Source organism: Anopheles nili, chromosome 3 (assembly GCF_943737925.1).
Source record: "Anopheles nili chromosome 3, idAnoNiliSN_F5_01, whole genome shotgun sequence".
NCBI lineage: Eukaryota > Metazoa > Arthropoda > Insecta > Diptera > Culicidae > Anopheles > Anopheles nili.
Genome location: NC_071292.1, coordinates 21,190,531 through 21,204,541, shown reverse-complemented (window position 1 = coordinate 21,204,541; position 14,011 = coordinate 21,190,531). Strand labels below are relative to the sequence as shown.

Here is a 14,011-nt window from a genome sequence, read left to right as displayed (position 1 = left end):
TTTTCACAAAAAACGTGTAACTTTATTTTTTCTTCTACTATAACTAAAATTTTTCAAACACCTTTGTCTATTTTTGTTTCTTCCTTGGCGATCTAATTATGAATGAATTATATTTTTATAAGATACGTCGATTTGTCGTTCAATTATAACGACTTACCCAAGCAAATATCCTAATTAGAGAGGTTTATTGAAACTGATTAAAGCAGCCAAATGAGAGCGCCTAACTGTAATTGTGCTACGGATTAAGTAAAGTAGTCTATGAAATTGCGTACATGAACCGAGAAAAACATGTTTTTCCGTCGTTTATCCAATCATGTAAAGCGTTTCTATGCTACAATTAATCTTCCACCTGGTAAGGATAGTTTTCCGAAAGCTACCAATCTCGTTCCCGGCACAATATCCGAATCAACCGCCGCTGCCATCAACAAACAAATTAATCAGGAATATGGTGCATGTTATACCTACCGATCGATCTCGTATCACTTCGCCACATCGAGTGTTGGTCTACTGAGATTGGCAGGTGAGCATTATCGTCCATATTGCTTTCGTGCGAGATTTAAATAATTGTTCAAATATTTGGCTTTCCATTCACGGTGATATTTGCAGACTTCTACCGTATGTTGGCAAGTGAGGAAAATGAACATGCTGAGCAATTAGCAAATTTCCTACTGCTCCGCAATGGGAGCGTCATTCTCGAAGCTATTGCCAAACCGATACAACGTCAGTGGAGCGCCGATATTGGACAAACTCTGTGCGAAACGCTTACGCTCGAAACAGAGCTATCCGCTTCACTATCGGTGTTATACGCTGCAGCAGAGATGGAACACGACGTTGTGCTGACAGAGTTTCTTACCTCACATTTCCTACACGAACAGTGCGAATCAGTGCGTGTCCTTCAATTGCTCGCATGCAAATGGAACCAGCTACGGAACGCCCCGCATGGGGTGTATTTGTTTGACAGGGAAATCGAACGAATGAACGGATTGCATCGTTGCTCTTTCTCTCGAAACAAACGAAATAATACGTAGACTTAGAGATGGGTTTCGTATTGCTGTATTCCTTTGAATGCGTCCGTTTTATACGTGGAAATTTTCCACCGATGTCAACGTTGTTTCGATTAGCAGATTAAAGTCAAGCTCATTAAGGTTCGCTTTGGCAGTAAGCAGGTCGAAAAAATTGTCTAACGGCTGCTGGAGCTTCCGTGCAGCTCCCAATCCTTGGCTGAGATCTGCGATAAATACATTCAATGGAAAGCAATCTTGAGACGAACGACATCGTAAAGAAATACATTCTTCTTTGTGATTAGCATGGGGTTTAATGAGCCACTTGGCATGTTTGCATGCAACAAATAGAATTGAACAAAGACTGCAGTAAGCTAAATAAGAAATGGGAACAAATAACAAAACGTAATGCATGCATGATTGTGAGGTAGTTTTTTGAATAACTAGCGTTGGATTATTTCATCCAAACAGCGATGATAAATTAAAATAACATTCGAAATAGTTGCATATACCAGGCCAAAGTGGGTGCAATACGAATCTTTAACGTTAAGTGTACTACCAAGCAGATAACAATTGTAGCTAAAATGATAAAGCCAAAACAAAGGAATATAATGGATCGGGTCGACGATAATCCAGCGCGTTGGGTGCTTTGTGGATGGTACCGAGCTGGTGCATTACGCCTTGCCACCCGAAAAATCTTATCCGGAGAATTCCGACAAAGCTGCATTAAAAAGGAAGACGTAGACGAGGTACAACGATGTCGCTGGGATGCATTTTTCGTTGCCATCATAGGCGAGGAATGCACAGCTGAGCTACCAAAAGCAATAGCTGTAACATCGAAGCGCTCTTTTGTGTCATCTGTAGCAGGGTCACCTCCAGTTATTCCAGCCTCTAGATCGACCAGCGACGAAGGGCCGGTCGCTAGTCGAAGTGCGTTAAGGCTAGCGTATGTCCGAAGGTTACGCGAACGCGATGAATTTTCCCAACGGCCACATTCGGGTGATGATGAAGGTGAAGATCCTCCCAGGGATAATGAGGATGATGCACGCAGCGATTCACTAATATGACATGGTGATGATGGCAAAGATGAAGCATTTGTAAGGCCACTTGCGCGTTCTTCGTATTGAGTGCAACCAAACGAAATAAATAGCCGATAACAACAAGCACTAAAACTATTGGAAACTGAAAAAAAATTTGAATCATAAATGCAGCAAAGCAAAATGAACCATGCGTATCGTTAAAAAATATCAACTTACATAGGTTGTGTACATACGAAGGAAAATGAAAGTACAAACACGGATATAACAACACAATAGTGCAAAAGCATTTGGCAAATGCTTTAAACTTACAAAACGCATTCAATAGGAATGCAGAACATTACCTTTCGGTTGATAATCTCGTTTCTTCAGATGCGTCGAGCCCCGCGGATGCACTGAGTTCCCCGAAAGGATGTTCATGGCGTGTTCGCGCCCTCGCAACATTGCGCTTACCGGGTGGTTCCAATTGTTAAGCAACCGGCGGGCTCTGGAGCGTGGCAAGACCATTAGCAGCTTCAGCTTCCTACGAATACCATCCGGTGTGTCTTCCATGTCGGCAAAAATGACCTTCACCACATCGATCTGCAGCTCGAACACGTGATGCTCGACGTACTGCATGAAGCTTTCGAATGCCAGAGCTCGGTAGCCAAGATAGCAAAAGAACGAGCAAAACCCTAGTGGCAACGGAAAAGCTAACGTTTCCACTGCTAGGCAGTACCGTTCGAGCATGGCAAACAGCCGCACCTGTAGGGCTCGCTCGAGCTGATCGATCAACGCGAACCCACGGCTTTCGTTTGCCTCAACCGCGAGCGCGTGGTCCAAACCGGCCGTACGGCAAACCAGCACGCAAAGGGCTCGCGATTGTTCGAGCTGTGCTGCAACGTATCGCGTCGCCACGGCGTGCACGTGCGAGGTGGCCGGGTTAGTGTCGTAGAAGGCATTCTTCAGCCACCGGAAACCCGTCACTTCCTTAACGCTGTGCTTCACCAGATGCATGCTGAGCTCACGCAGGTTCACGTTCAGCACCAGTTCCTGCTTATTCGCAGTACAGGCTTCTGTTTCGGTGAACGGTAGATCGTTCTGCAGTCGGCCACGTGCTCCCGTGGCACCACCAGTGGCAATAAATTCCATGCCAAATGTACCACCGATTGGGTTCGCGGGAGACATTGGTGTCGTGCAACGGGACAGGGCCTCCGGTTGGTAGCACGCCAGCGAGTACATTAACTTTTCTCGCACCTGATCTTGGTGGAAGCGTGGTCGTTCCTTACTGCTACCACCGTTATCGCTGAGACGGTCCCAAAGCAGTGTCCAGATGTCCTTGCGGAATGGCGACAATCGTTGTTGCGGGGACAGTAGCATCATGGACGTGTTATACAGGGTTTCGTGCGAGAGACCCACGTTTAGTTTGCCTACTTTCGCTTCGATAGGTTTGGCAGTGCTACAGGTGGTGAGGGGAAGCAGCCGAAAAAGTGCCAGTTGGTCTTGGGTTAGTCCTTTCTTCGCCGAAGCGTACGTTCCGGCTACGAGAGCCTCCTTGAGTAGTGGCACCGTGTCAAGGTGAAGGGGCCGTTCCATGATAATGCTTAATATCTGTTCGTGGAAATATTAAAAACGAAAATATCATTATTCCAAATCACAGTTAAACCTATGTGGTAAAAAGTAGCTGTAATACCTCGGAAAATATTTCAATAATGTCACCATTCGAATGGGCCAGGAAGTAGTGCACGATCGCGAGCCGATTGTCGATGGATGTGTCGTTTCGAAAGGCATCGATCAGGTGAGACTTTGGGATCGTGATCGATATGAGATCGAGGGTGGCCGAATCGTAGCAAATATTGTTTGTCGCGAAACACGGCACTAGCTGCGTGATTGGAGCACGCGTGAATGGCGCGCAAACGATATGGCACGAAGGTTCATGGGAGAGTCCAACGTCGAGCAGATGCATGAACAAATCTGCCTGGAACACTAGCACGTGGTGGTCGCCATGTAGCGTGAAGGTTGGTTTCATCAATTTCGCCTTCTCCCAGGGAATACCAGGTATGACGCAGTGTATCACACACCCATGGTGCAGAATTGTTACCGAGTAGGCAAAGTGTACGTCGAATATGTTCTGCGACGAGCCAGTCGTCTGTGATTCTTCCTCCTGCTGTTTGATCGGTTGGTAAAGATAGTAGTGGCAGACGAAGAGCATCCCCGATTCGTCACTGACTATCACTAGGTTGAGGGACGAATCATGGATGCGCAAGGGCACGGTATCATCCTCGTAAATGTCTTCGCTGTTCGAGGAGGGGATTTTTGGAAGATTCAGAGGAATGTTGAGCACCGTTTCGGTTGGTAGATCGTCATGGAACTGAAACGCGGAAAGGGTTGGCTGCACGCGTTTCTTAGCTTCAGCCGGATCGCCGGTTGCGTCGTCTTCCTTCTCGAAGATGGTGCGTGTGCTCGGTTTTAAGTGAATATAGTATAATGCCTGCACCACCGGGTCCCATTGAGCCCAAATGAATGCCTTAGTCAATGTTTCATTTTTCAGCGTATTTCGATCCAGTTCCCAGGACTCGGGGTTTGTATAATCGATTCTGGTGTTTTCATCTAACGGCATGTTATCGTCAACAGCCCCGTCTTTAGACAGCGGATCAATCTTTTTCAATGAAACCGTGTACAGCAGCACGTGCTCGTGGTGTACCAGCAGTAAGAATTTGTCCTGATAGTTCTTCTTAAACGTGGATAGTTTGCGCCACAGGAACGTGGCCATAACCTGCCGGTTGCGTTCTACTTCGAGTAGCATATGGGGTTGTACCGGTGGTTCTTGAGATCGAAGTTCCACGAGATATGCACGATAGACGTCACAGTTTCGTCCAGATTCGTCTTGCTTCACCGCTTTTGAAACGTAAAGCAGTAGAGTATGAGTTAAGTTGACTGAGGCTTGAATAACGTTTTCTTTCCCCGGGAAAGAGTACAGCACGTCAAAGGTTTTGCTCTTCGGCATGTAGATGCCTACGTTGGTTCGTTGTTCCTCGCGTCCTCTTTTCGGATCGAATGACACCCAGCTAGCGAGCAGGGAGCTATCCTGCTCCTTTCCCAGGATACGCCACTCAATAGCAACATCTGCGAAGAAAGATGGTATTATTTATTATACAAAAATGTGTGTAACTTTTTCTATATTTATTACCCTTGTTTCCACTGAGAGCCAACAGGCCACAGAAATTAGCAGCGAGATTTTCCTGCTTCAACATATTTTTCTTATTTTTTCTTGCGGTGCTTCACAAATTCCGTCACACACGCACGCCCACCGCTATTCAGAACTATCTTTTCTGGGAAGGATATCCTTTTAATAGACTGCAAAAATTTGCTGCAGATGCACAAATGAACCACGTCTGATCACGAAGTGTTAAAATTCACGTAGCTGGTTTAGCATAGGAAAAATGTAAGCTCTTATCCGCAAAGGATTCGCCTGGAGATCGAATCCACTGGCCCGCATCTATTTGTTTGCTCAAAATACGTACGTTCGCACATCACATCGCTGAAATCAATAATCTTTCCTCTATGCCACTCTGTCAATGATGCTGGAATTCGGTGCTGATAAGTCTACGAGCTGTTAGAGCCGCCTCAACTGTCTTGCCTTCGTATCTCACCGTCTGTGCGTTGTGTCCAGTATTAGTTGCTGAGTTTGCGTCGTGTACCCTTAGCCTTTTTCCCTCGTTCGCCGCTGGTCTTATCAGTTAACGAACGAAGGACGTAAACGGCAAAAAAGACGCTCTTTTTGAACGCCGACACATGCGCAATCATTTGTAAACAACGGTTGAAAGGTGGCTGTATTTACATCGTAACTTTTCAAATGCAATCGGACGTTCCTAAAGGGAACTCGGTGTCTCCAGAGCGTGCATGTGCGAGTTGCGGGAAAAACCGCACGAAATGTGATCTATCCGCGCGGCAGGCATGTACTTTCGAACGGAGCTTTTAGAGGATACTTCTTTATGGAAGGATTTTTTGTACATGGCAGAGAACACTAAAGTAAAGATGATTTAAACGGTCCAGCTAGAAACTATGCATTCAATTTGCATTAATTGACAGATTTGATGTTTGTTGCGGGAGATGAAAATGCATCTTTTTATGCTGCACACTAAACCTTGCATTTTAACAACGCGCACGTTGTCGCCCTCCATGGCGTTCACTAGAATGCATTTTAAGAGGTGTAAATAAGCGAAGCATGGCTCCTGAAGCATCGTACATGATGTACCGGCAATTAATAGGCAATAATATTCGGCATACTATCTTATCGAAACCTAATGTAATGACAGTAACAGGACGTCATATGCTTGATTTGTTTTTGGTGGCTATATGCGCCTCAAGGGGTTGTATTATAATATAAAAATGCAATTGTCATAGCTTTATGATTACCTACTTGTGCTGATATGCATTTATAATCTTTTTGTTTAGCTATCGTGCATGTTCTTCAGCATGCGCACGAAGGGAGCCGGTAAAGATCATCATGAACCGAAGTGAACAAAACAACTTTATTCATGTAAAGAAAATATTTTAATTTTATTATCCTCCCTTCGGAAAAGACAGCAGACTATCGTAGCGTGAAAACGCAATCGATCGCACCGATTTTTCGTAAAGGAAACAGCAAAATAATATAAATAAAAATTAAACTAATTTCCCCACTCAAAGTTCGATTCTAGTAGCTGGAGAAGTGGGACATGGTAGATATCCCCTTTGAACCCTAAATCCCTCCGCACCCTAAGAACCGTACGGTGGAGAGACTCTACATTCGGGCGTCAAAGAAGACGACGTAGAGGACGACGAGGACGATGACGGTTCCTGTTGTTGCTGCTGTTGGTTTAACTGATCCCGTACCCGTTTTCGTCTAGCTAGTCGTTTTTTCGCTACCGACAAATATTGCATGATTTCGCGTTTGGTGCTTTCGGCAGCCTCATCAGTCATTCGACTAAGGACCAACTCAAGATCGTCGAAAAATTCGGCATTTTCCGAACGAAACTTTATGTCCTGCGTGAGCTTTTCTGCCATCGTGGTGAGACAATGGTAAAGGATCATTTTGACCGTACCGATCATCTGGGGCCGTGAGTACATATCTTGAATCATTCGTTTTAGTGAATTCTTGCCGCGAAGCTGGGGTTCCGTTTCGTCCTCCTCTGTTGAGATACAGTTATTGCGGTGCATTCAGCGCTATTAAATGCAATGAATTAAAAGGCAATAAATTGGTACGAACCTTCATCGTCGGAAATAATGTCCAGCATAGACTGGCCGTCGGTTTCCTGCAGGAAGCATATCATCGCCTCATCGGGACAAGTCGCGAGACAAAGTTTGTCGATGAGCGTTTGAATCTGTGCCAACCGCACGGTAGTTTCCCAAATTTGGAATGTGTTCGTCGAGATGTTGTTGCGCTCGGAGCTATCGCCAGAGACCGAGCGGCTACTGTTCGGTTCCATTGTACCTCCACGCAAACAATGATCAGTAGTATAAAAATGGATTAAATAAACAAGCACTTTCACGATACCACTAAGTAGTGTCTCAAGATTAGTTTACAGATTTTGTTCTTCACGTTTGACAGCTTTCACTCTAGTTAATTCTTTTTCTTCATTATAAATCATAGTCGCCAGTGGCAAAGGTAAAAATTGCAAACTTTATATTCCATTACCAAGATAGTTCTCCGAATGAGTTAAGTCGATATCACACTTTATTATCGATAAATTCACTCAAAATACAAGCTATTAAGACGCATTCTGCGAACAAATTCTATCTCAGGACGACAGTCAGGATTTGCTTCGGTGCAGCACTTATGCCAACCGAGCCAAACTTGGTGCACCTTTGACAGACTGCGTCTACAATTTGTAAACAATGGCTCACCTTCCCCTTTTCCTCGCTGGTACGCTATCCCCTTTTCTACTCTACTGTCAATCAATGAATCGATGTTTCGTAGAAATTTAGGACTGTTTTATGAATGTGATTGATATATTTCATTCTACGTTGTTGACCGCCCGTTGATAGTTGTCCGAATTTTTAATGAATAATGGTACAGAAAAAATGCAGTTAAGGAACATCCTCCCATACAACCTACTGGACGTGGGTGTGATATATCTATCTCTACTATGAACTGGAGAACAAACTTTTAAATTTAAATTTATTTATTTAAGATTTGTTTTTACAATACGTAAAACACCGAGTCCGTTTCAGGGGGAACTCTCCCCCCACGAACTCAGAATTTGTTTATTTTTCCTCTGGATAACGAATGCTTTCGTGATAGAGGACGAAAATTTACACTTTACAGCAGCACGAATTAGCAGCTAGCAATAATTCTTATTTAATATTATTTATATAAACACATGGATCAACTATGCAACAAAATGAAACAATCGACAAGTAAGTTACGATTGATTCGTTCATCTCAAACTGATGTCTAATCCGTGAAACAATTTAAACTTTACATTTAACAGGGCAAACTGCAGAATGGAAATTAATGATGATGAATTCACGAGTTAGGTCTTAACGAATCTCCCTACACAATCGACCGGGAGAATGGTTTGTTGTAACGGTCCATGTACAACAATGATTTTGCATCGACGATGATGAAGTTGAGCCTGACCTACCCTGACATATGACGGATCACAATAGCAACGTTGGTTGTTGAAAGGACGGGAAATTTCATAGGAAGGATACCCGAGAATATCTCGAGATAGACAGGATGTTTTCTAGAGTTGCTGGACAGGATTAATGTTCAAGGGTAACAAAGGATTAACCCAGGATGGATTTGTTTGGTATGGAGGAAATTTTCCCGCAGCAGCTACATCCCCAGGTGTTTTTGTTTCACTACCATCAATTTGTAATTTTCGTGTACGGGTTCTTTTCAATTGAGTGCAACCAGCAGTCCTAGATCGGTTCTCGTGTGGAAATGCCATTCACAATCTGTTAATATCGCCGTTTGTTCCTCTCTCCAAGGATGGAAGGATAACCGTTTCTTCGCGGGAACCAAAGCCTCTGGTCACAAAACGCACATTGTTTGCTCCTATTTATCCGTTTACGCCAGTACCGCTTAAAACAGATGTTTCATTTGCGCTATTCGAACACCGTTTCGAAAGTTGCTAGTAGTGCACCTTACTCTTGAAGTTCCTTTAATCTGGTGTCATCATCAGCAACGCTCGGCAAATGATGGCACCAATAAGCAACTAAGTGCATCTATCTTGAAGGTTCAGCGGCTCCGCGGAGAAGTTTGTACTTTGTGTTTGCGTTTAAATATGCAACGAAAACAGTTTATGAACCATACAATCGAATTAAAAATTGAAAATTCTCCCAAAAACGAACACGGTGGAGCAGAAGAACGGAAGATAAATTAATATAAATAGTTCCTTTAACCGTTTCGTGTGTTGTACACTCTGTTCACTTTCAAAACACTTCGGATCTGCGTGCATTGGTTGGATTTCAAACTTCAAGAGCAACAGCATAACGACACCCGAAGCCAATTTCGTCGTACTTCGCCGATTGAAGGCATTATTGTCCTATGGGATTTCCCATCGATGATTGTGATTAATGCTGTTATGCGTGCCCTTCATCAATATGTTCTCTTCCGGAGCGATACATGCTTTCCGAAAAGCCGAAAAGATTTTACACACCTAGATTATTTCCATAGCCAAAGAGTTGTTTCATGTTGGGTGTGAAGAGAATTGTTGCTTGTAGCCAGGCAAATCTAGCCTGAAGACGACGATGAAAATTTGGAGGATGCAACAGATGTATGGCAATAGGGAATATGCCTGTTTACGATGAGCTGATGCTACTTCGATTCCAATATGCGTATTGGATCCAATTTCGCCCTGGAATGCTTCTCTTCCTGGGATATCGTGTGCTATGGTGTTATAATCGAGGCTTACTTTCTGCCGATATGCGATATTAGAACATGGCACATGAATGGACGTTGGTTCCGTATTGAGGAAGGTGCTATTTTACCACCGTAAAAATATCCATTCCCTATCAGTAGCTATGATCCGCCATCAACCATGCCGCAGTCACTGTAATCACCGGATTACCGATATTTCACACACACGAACGAGCCCGATGCATTGTACACACTGTCTTAATACGCATTGTGTTGAAATTCTGGTTATGCATGAATAACTATTGGCCATGGGTTTGATTGTTCGTAGGAGAAACGAGCGCACGAGGTGAAGAAAATTCAAAAATTTCCCCCTACTACACTTTTTCAAACTTTCGGCTATGCTTGTGGAAGGATATTATCATTGCCTAATTTTGGCGAAGTCGGCGTGGATCCAAGAGGATAACGAGAGGGTAATTATCAAGTGCCAGAATCACAAATATGGTGCATCAGGAGACATACCGGTCGCTTCTCGACTTGTTCGTGCGACGAAGTTGGTTCTAGTAACACACAGTAACGTCATTGAAATGAAGATAAAGACTAACACGTTACTAGAGCCTTTCGCACAACGTTTTCGTAAGGAGCATAACTAGAAATTGGCCAGCACGTTCATGCACACCTTGCAGTCAATCACTTTTCTCTTCGCACTTTTTGCACTTTTACAATTAGCAGCAGCATTCGCAGCAGCAGCAGCAGCATCAATGCTCAACGTTGACGTCGATGCCGCAGATTCTTCCCCTGAAGATGTTTTTATCGCGAGCACGGGTACAGAAGACATGACAATTTCTAAGGATTCTAACCACTCGCAACATTTATCCTCGTTGCTGAAAGCCAGTGTTTGGCTGACCATTTCCACCGGAATATTGGGCCGATAACTAAATATATAATTAAAATCGTTAAAAAATCATTCTTCACCAGTAGTATTAACAGTGAAGCGTGAAAAAGAGTGATTAATTTCAAATTATTCTGCAACTATTCCAACAGGGACACGAATCCGTTATGACGATGATAGAATTCAACGCAGCTTTTGCCTCACATACAGCAAACTGATCTAGAATATCATACTCTTCGTGAGTTACCGAATTGTGTTGATAAAAGCTCGGCATCGGTGAAACCTAAAAATCTGTAAAAAAAATTCCCCAAACCCTGTGCCTGTCCCATAAACCCAATATCCCATTCGCATACGTACGCTTTGATTATGGATTTGAGTGCTAATTTGCGTTCACGCTCGATGAACCAATCGATCAAATAACCTGCCATCAACGGCGCTTCCCGATAAAGCTTGAAGAATGTGCTATAATTACTCAACGCCCATGCCGAACGTAAACGGAGAGCGAACCCAACAATATCGCTCTCCTTATCGGCTATCGTCAAGGATTTGAGAATGGTGGTTAAATCTGTAAATTTATAAAAACGGTTAAGGCACAACAGCTAGCTTTGTTCTCTTTTCCAGATAAATTTACCTGAGGTGTTTTTCGTGAATATGTAGTACAGGATTCGGTACGCGGTGAACTCGAGATGATTTTCACCTCCTACATCTGCGTAGAGCATTTTGAGCTGTGTCTGGCATTGATTAAATTCTTCGTGATCTCCTTTTTCCATCGCTATCCGGGCATGTGTTTCGTATACTTGTACAGTAAATGCATCTCGAATACCTTGTACCTGGAGAATAACGCAAAAACACAATAAATAATACACCATCAGCTGGAAATATCGATATATAACATTCGTCTTTTACTTACCGTCAAATCCTGCCGAATGGACTTGAGTTGATCGCAGGCGTAAAAATAATCTTGCTTTTCGACCCACTTTTTCTTGACGTTTTGTAGAGAATACCGCAACACCTCTACAGGGCGAACCTCAGATGGGGCCGGAGCTTTTGTCAGTCGTAAAAAGCTCTTTTCCAGATCTCGGCACGTTCCCACGATATGCAAATCGAACAGATCGACGTCGTCGTCTTCGTGATCGCGATCGGCGGCATCGTCGATGAACATTCTCGATGCCGACGGCAAAGTCATCCTTCGGTCCTTCTTTCCACCCCCGAACGGCGAAATTATGTTGGAAGCAACTGCTGGCGGTATCTTTTTGCCACCTTGGTTATTAAACCGAGCCGCCCTTTTTTTCAGTTGTTCTAGATCACCTTCTACTGCGCCTCCTATTTGGCCATGTTCAGAGTAGAACCCACCCTGCGACTTATTGTTGCGTTGGTTCTTTGCACTATTTTGCTGATTTTTCTGGTTCTTATGCTTTTGCTGCTGTTGCTTATTGTTACCCTTGCCGAGAGATTTGTTCGAATAGGACGTACGGCTGCCTTCGTCGCTGCTGTTCGAGGAACGCCGGTTTTTGCGTCTCGGCGACTTTGAATCATCACTAGACGAACGACTGCGGCGATTGCGACTACCTCCGCCACTGTACCGACTTGGCGATCGAGAGCGTGAACGCGAGGGACGTGATTTCCGAGACACCGAGGAACCTCTCGGTTTCACACCAAGCCTTGTGCCCAATGATTGAGATAGCGCGGCATTTTGAGGTTGCTTCTTTCCTCCAAAAGGCTGCTGATTACCACCCTTAACATTCCCCAGCGGACTCTGGTACTGACTAATGGCACCAGCTTTACCCTTGCTGGGAGACATGCCAAGAACTGCAGTGTTTAAGCTCGGCAATAGTACTTGATGGTCGCGCTCGCTGTGTACACTTGGCACAGGTTCGATGTCCCATTCCCTAGTCCACAACTCACCCTTGTTTGCCGCAGCCGTTATCCGACCCTTTAAGCAGATATCTATCTGATCCTTATCGAAATCCGTCTTACACTTAGCGTAGCATCGCGAGACGAAATTGTTCAAACTTTGTGGCCAATCGTCGGTTGGATGGTGGAAAGGATCCGGTTTCTTTGGAGCCGACGCATTTGGTGTCGTAGAGGCTTGTGGCTGTTGCACGAGACCTATACTACCTGGCACGGCCGGTAACGGTGGAGGAGGTTTACTAAGATCCGGAGGAGGTGTAGGGAAGTTTGCGGATGCATTTCCGGGCGACGGAAGCGATCCTGCGGGCATTAACGGCGGAATATTTGCCGTCGATCCTCCTCCGTTCATAAAAATAGTGCCACCATTACCGTTCCCATGTTGATTATTCATCCCATTGTTTTTGTTTTTCTTGCGTTTCTTTTTACCACCACCATTCCCGCTCTGGTTCTGAAAGGCAGCCATCATCTGCTGATGTTGCTGCTGCTGCATGTGCTGTTGCTGCTGTTGTGCATGAATCTGACTGGCTTGCACGAGAGGATTACTGCCTACAATTGGGCTCACTCGTTGCGGATGCTTGTTGATATTGAACCGTATCGGACCGAACTGACTAGGCGCTTGTTTGAATCCCATTCCATCGTTTCCTGATTGCTGCTGCTGGTTTTGCTGTTGTTGTTGAGAGCTAAAAAATTTGTTCCCCGCCATTCCAACGCTGGCTGCACCCATCGCACCCGAGTTGTTGTTTTCCGACATGGATCCGGATGAAAATCCCGATGCATTGTTCATATTTGTTCCCGCGTTACTTCCGCCCTTATTATTAGCCACAGCGTAAGTGGCCGATCCCATGTTGTTCTGAAGACCTCCTCCGGTATTGTTGTACTGCAGTTGTTGATAAAGCGCATAAAACTGCGCGTATTGTTGCTGTTGCTGCTGTTGATTCATCCCGTATGCTGCTGCAAAACCCCCACTAGCAGCAGACTGCTGCTGCTGCACTGCTTGAGCAGCTGCCATCCAAGCAGCCTGTTGGCCTAATGATTGATCTTGCGAGTTCATAATGTTACTTACGGCTGTTTCCCCTATACGCATCGCACGGCCACGGTGGCAATACGATGCGAAAACTATTATCGATTCTAATCCGAAGAATGTGTGACTGGTGTTTTAGTTAATCTTTCTAACACCTCCTGAAGGAATGGTCAGCGAAGAATGGAAAGTGAAAATTAAAGATGGCGGCTATAGCAACACCTTAGGGCAAATATTTTTACTCGCTACGTGTCTAAAATGCTCGGTCAAAGAACAAACACTTACTGTAGTACGATCCCTTAATAAATAGCTTGTACGGTAAACAAA

At 44.5% G+C, this 14,011-nt stretch overlaps 4 protein-coding genes across 4 annotated transcripts; 1 reads left to right on the top strand and 3 right to left on the bottom strand.

Moving 5' to 3' along the window:
* The first annotated feature begins 288 nt into the window (after positions 1 to 288).
* LOC128723889 (ferritin, heavy subunit-like) lies at positions 289 to 1,028 on the top strand. Its single transcript, XM_053817654.1, has 2 exons — positions 289 to 520; positions 607 to 1,028. The coding sequence occupies exons 1-2, from the start codon at positions 289 to 291 to the stop codon at positions 1,026 to 1,028; spliced, it is 654 nt and encodes a 217-aa protein (XP_053673629.1).
* Positions 1,029 to 1,391: 363 nt separating this feature from the next.
* On the bottom strand, positions 1,392 to 5,585 carry LOC128722532 (protein pigeon). The gene is made up of 4 exons (XM_053816202.1): positions 5,208 to 5,585; positions 3,711 to 5,143; positions 2,383 to 3,628; positions 1,392 to 2,183 (listed from the first exon to the last, which is right to left on the bottom strand). The coding sequence occupies exons 1-4, from the start codon at positions 5,269 to 5,271 to the stop codon at positions 1,483 to 1,485; spliced, it is 3,444 nt and encodes a 1,147-aa protein (XP_053672177.1). The 5' UTR covers positions 5,272 to 5,585; the 3' UTR covers positions 1,392 to 1,482.
* Positions 5,586 to 6,596: 1,011 nt separating this feature from the next.
* Positions 6,597 to 7,521, bottom strand: LOC128726591 (uncharacterized). Its single transcript, XM_053820404.1, has 2 exons — positions 7,269 to 7,521; positions 6,597 to 7,191 (listed from the first exon to the last, which is right to left on the bottom strand). Exons 1-2 carry the CDS (start codon positions 7,486 to 7,488, stop codon positions 6,779 to 6,781), a joined length of 633 nt encoding a protein of 210 aa, XP_053676379.1. The 5' UTR covers positions 7,489 to 7,521; the 3' UTR covers positions 6,597 to 6,778.
* A 652-nt stretch (positions 7,522 to 8,173) lies between these two features.
* On the bottom strand, positions 8,174 to 13,740 carry LOC128727175 (leukocyte receptor cluster member 8 homolog). Its single transcript, XM_053821053.1, has 4 exons — positions 11,666 to 13,740; positions 11,387 to 11,585; positions 11,113 to 11,320; positions 8,174 to 10,798 (listed from the first exon to the last, which is right to left on the bottom strand). The coding sequence occupies exons 1-4, from the start codon at positions 13,715 to 13,717 to the stop codon at positions 10,513 to 10,515; spliced, it is 2,745 nt and encodes a 914-aa protein (XP_053677028.1). The 5' UTR covers positions 13,718 to 13,740; the 3' UTR covers positions 8,174 to 10,512.
* Between the last annotated feature and the right edge of the window lie 271 nt (positions 13,741 to 14,011).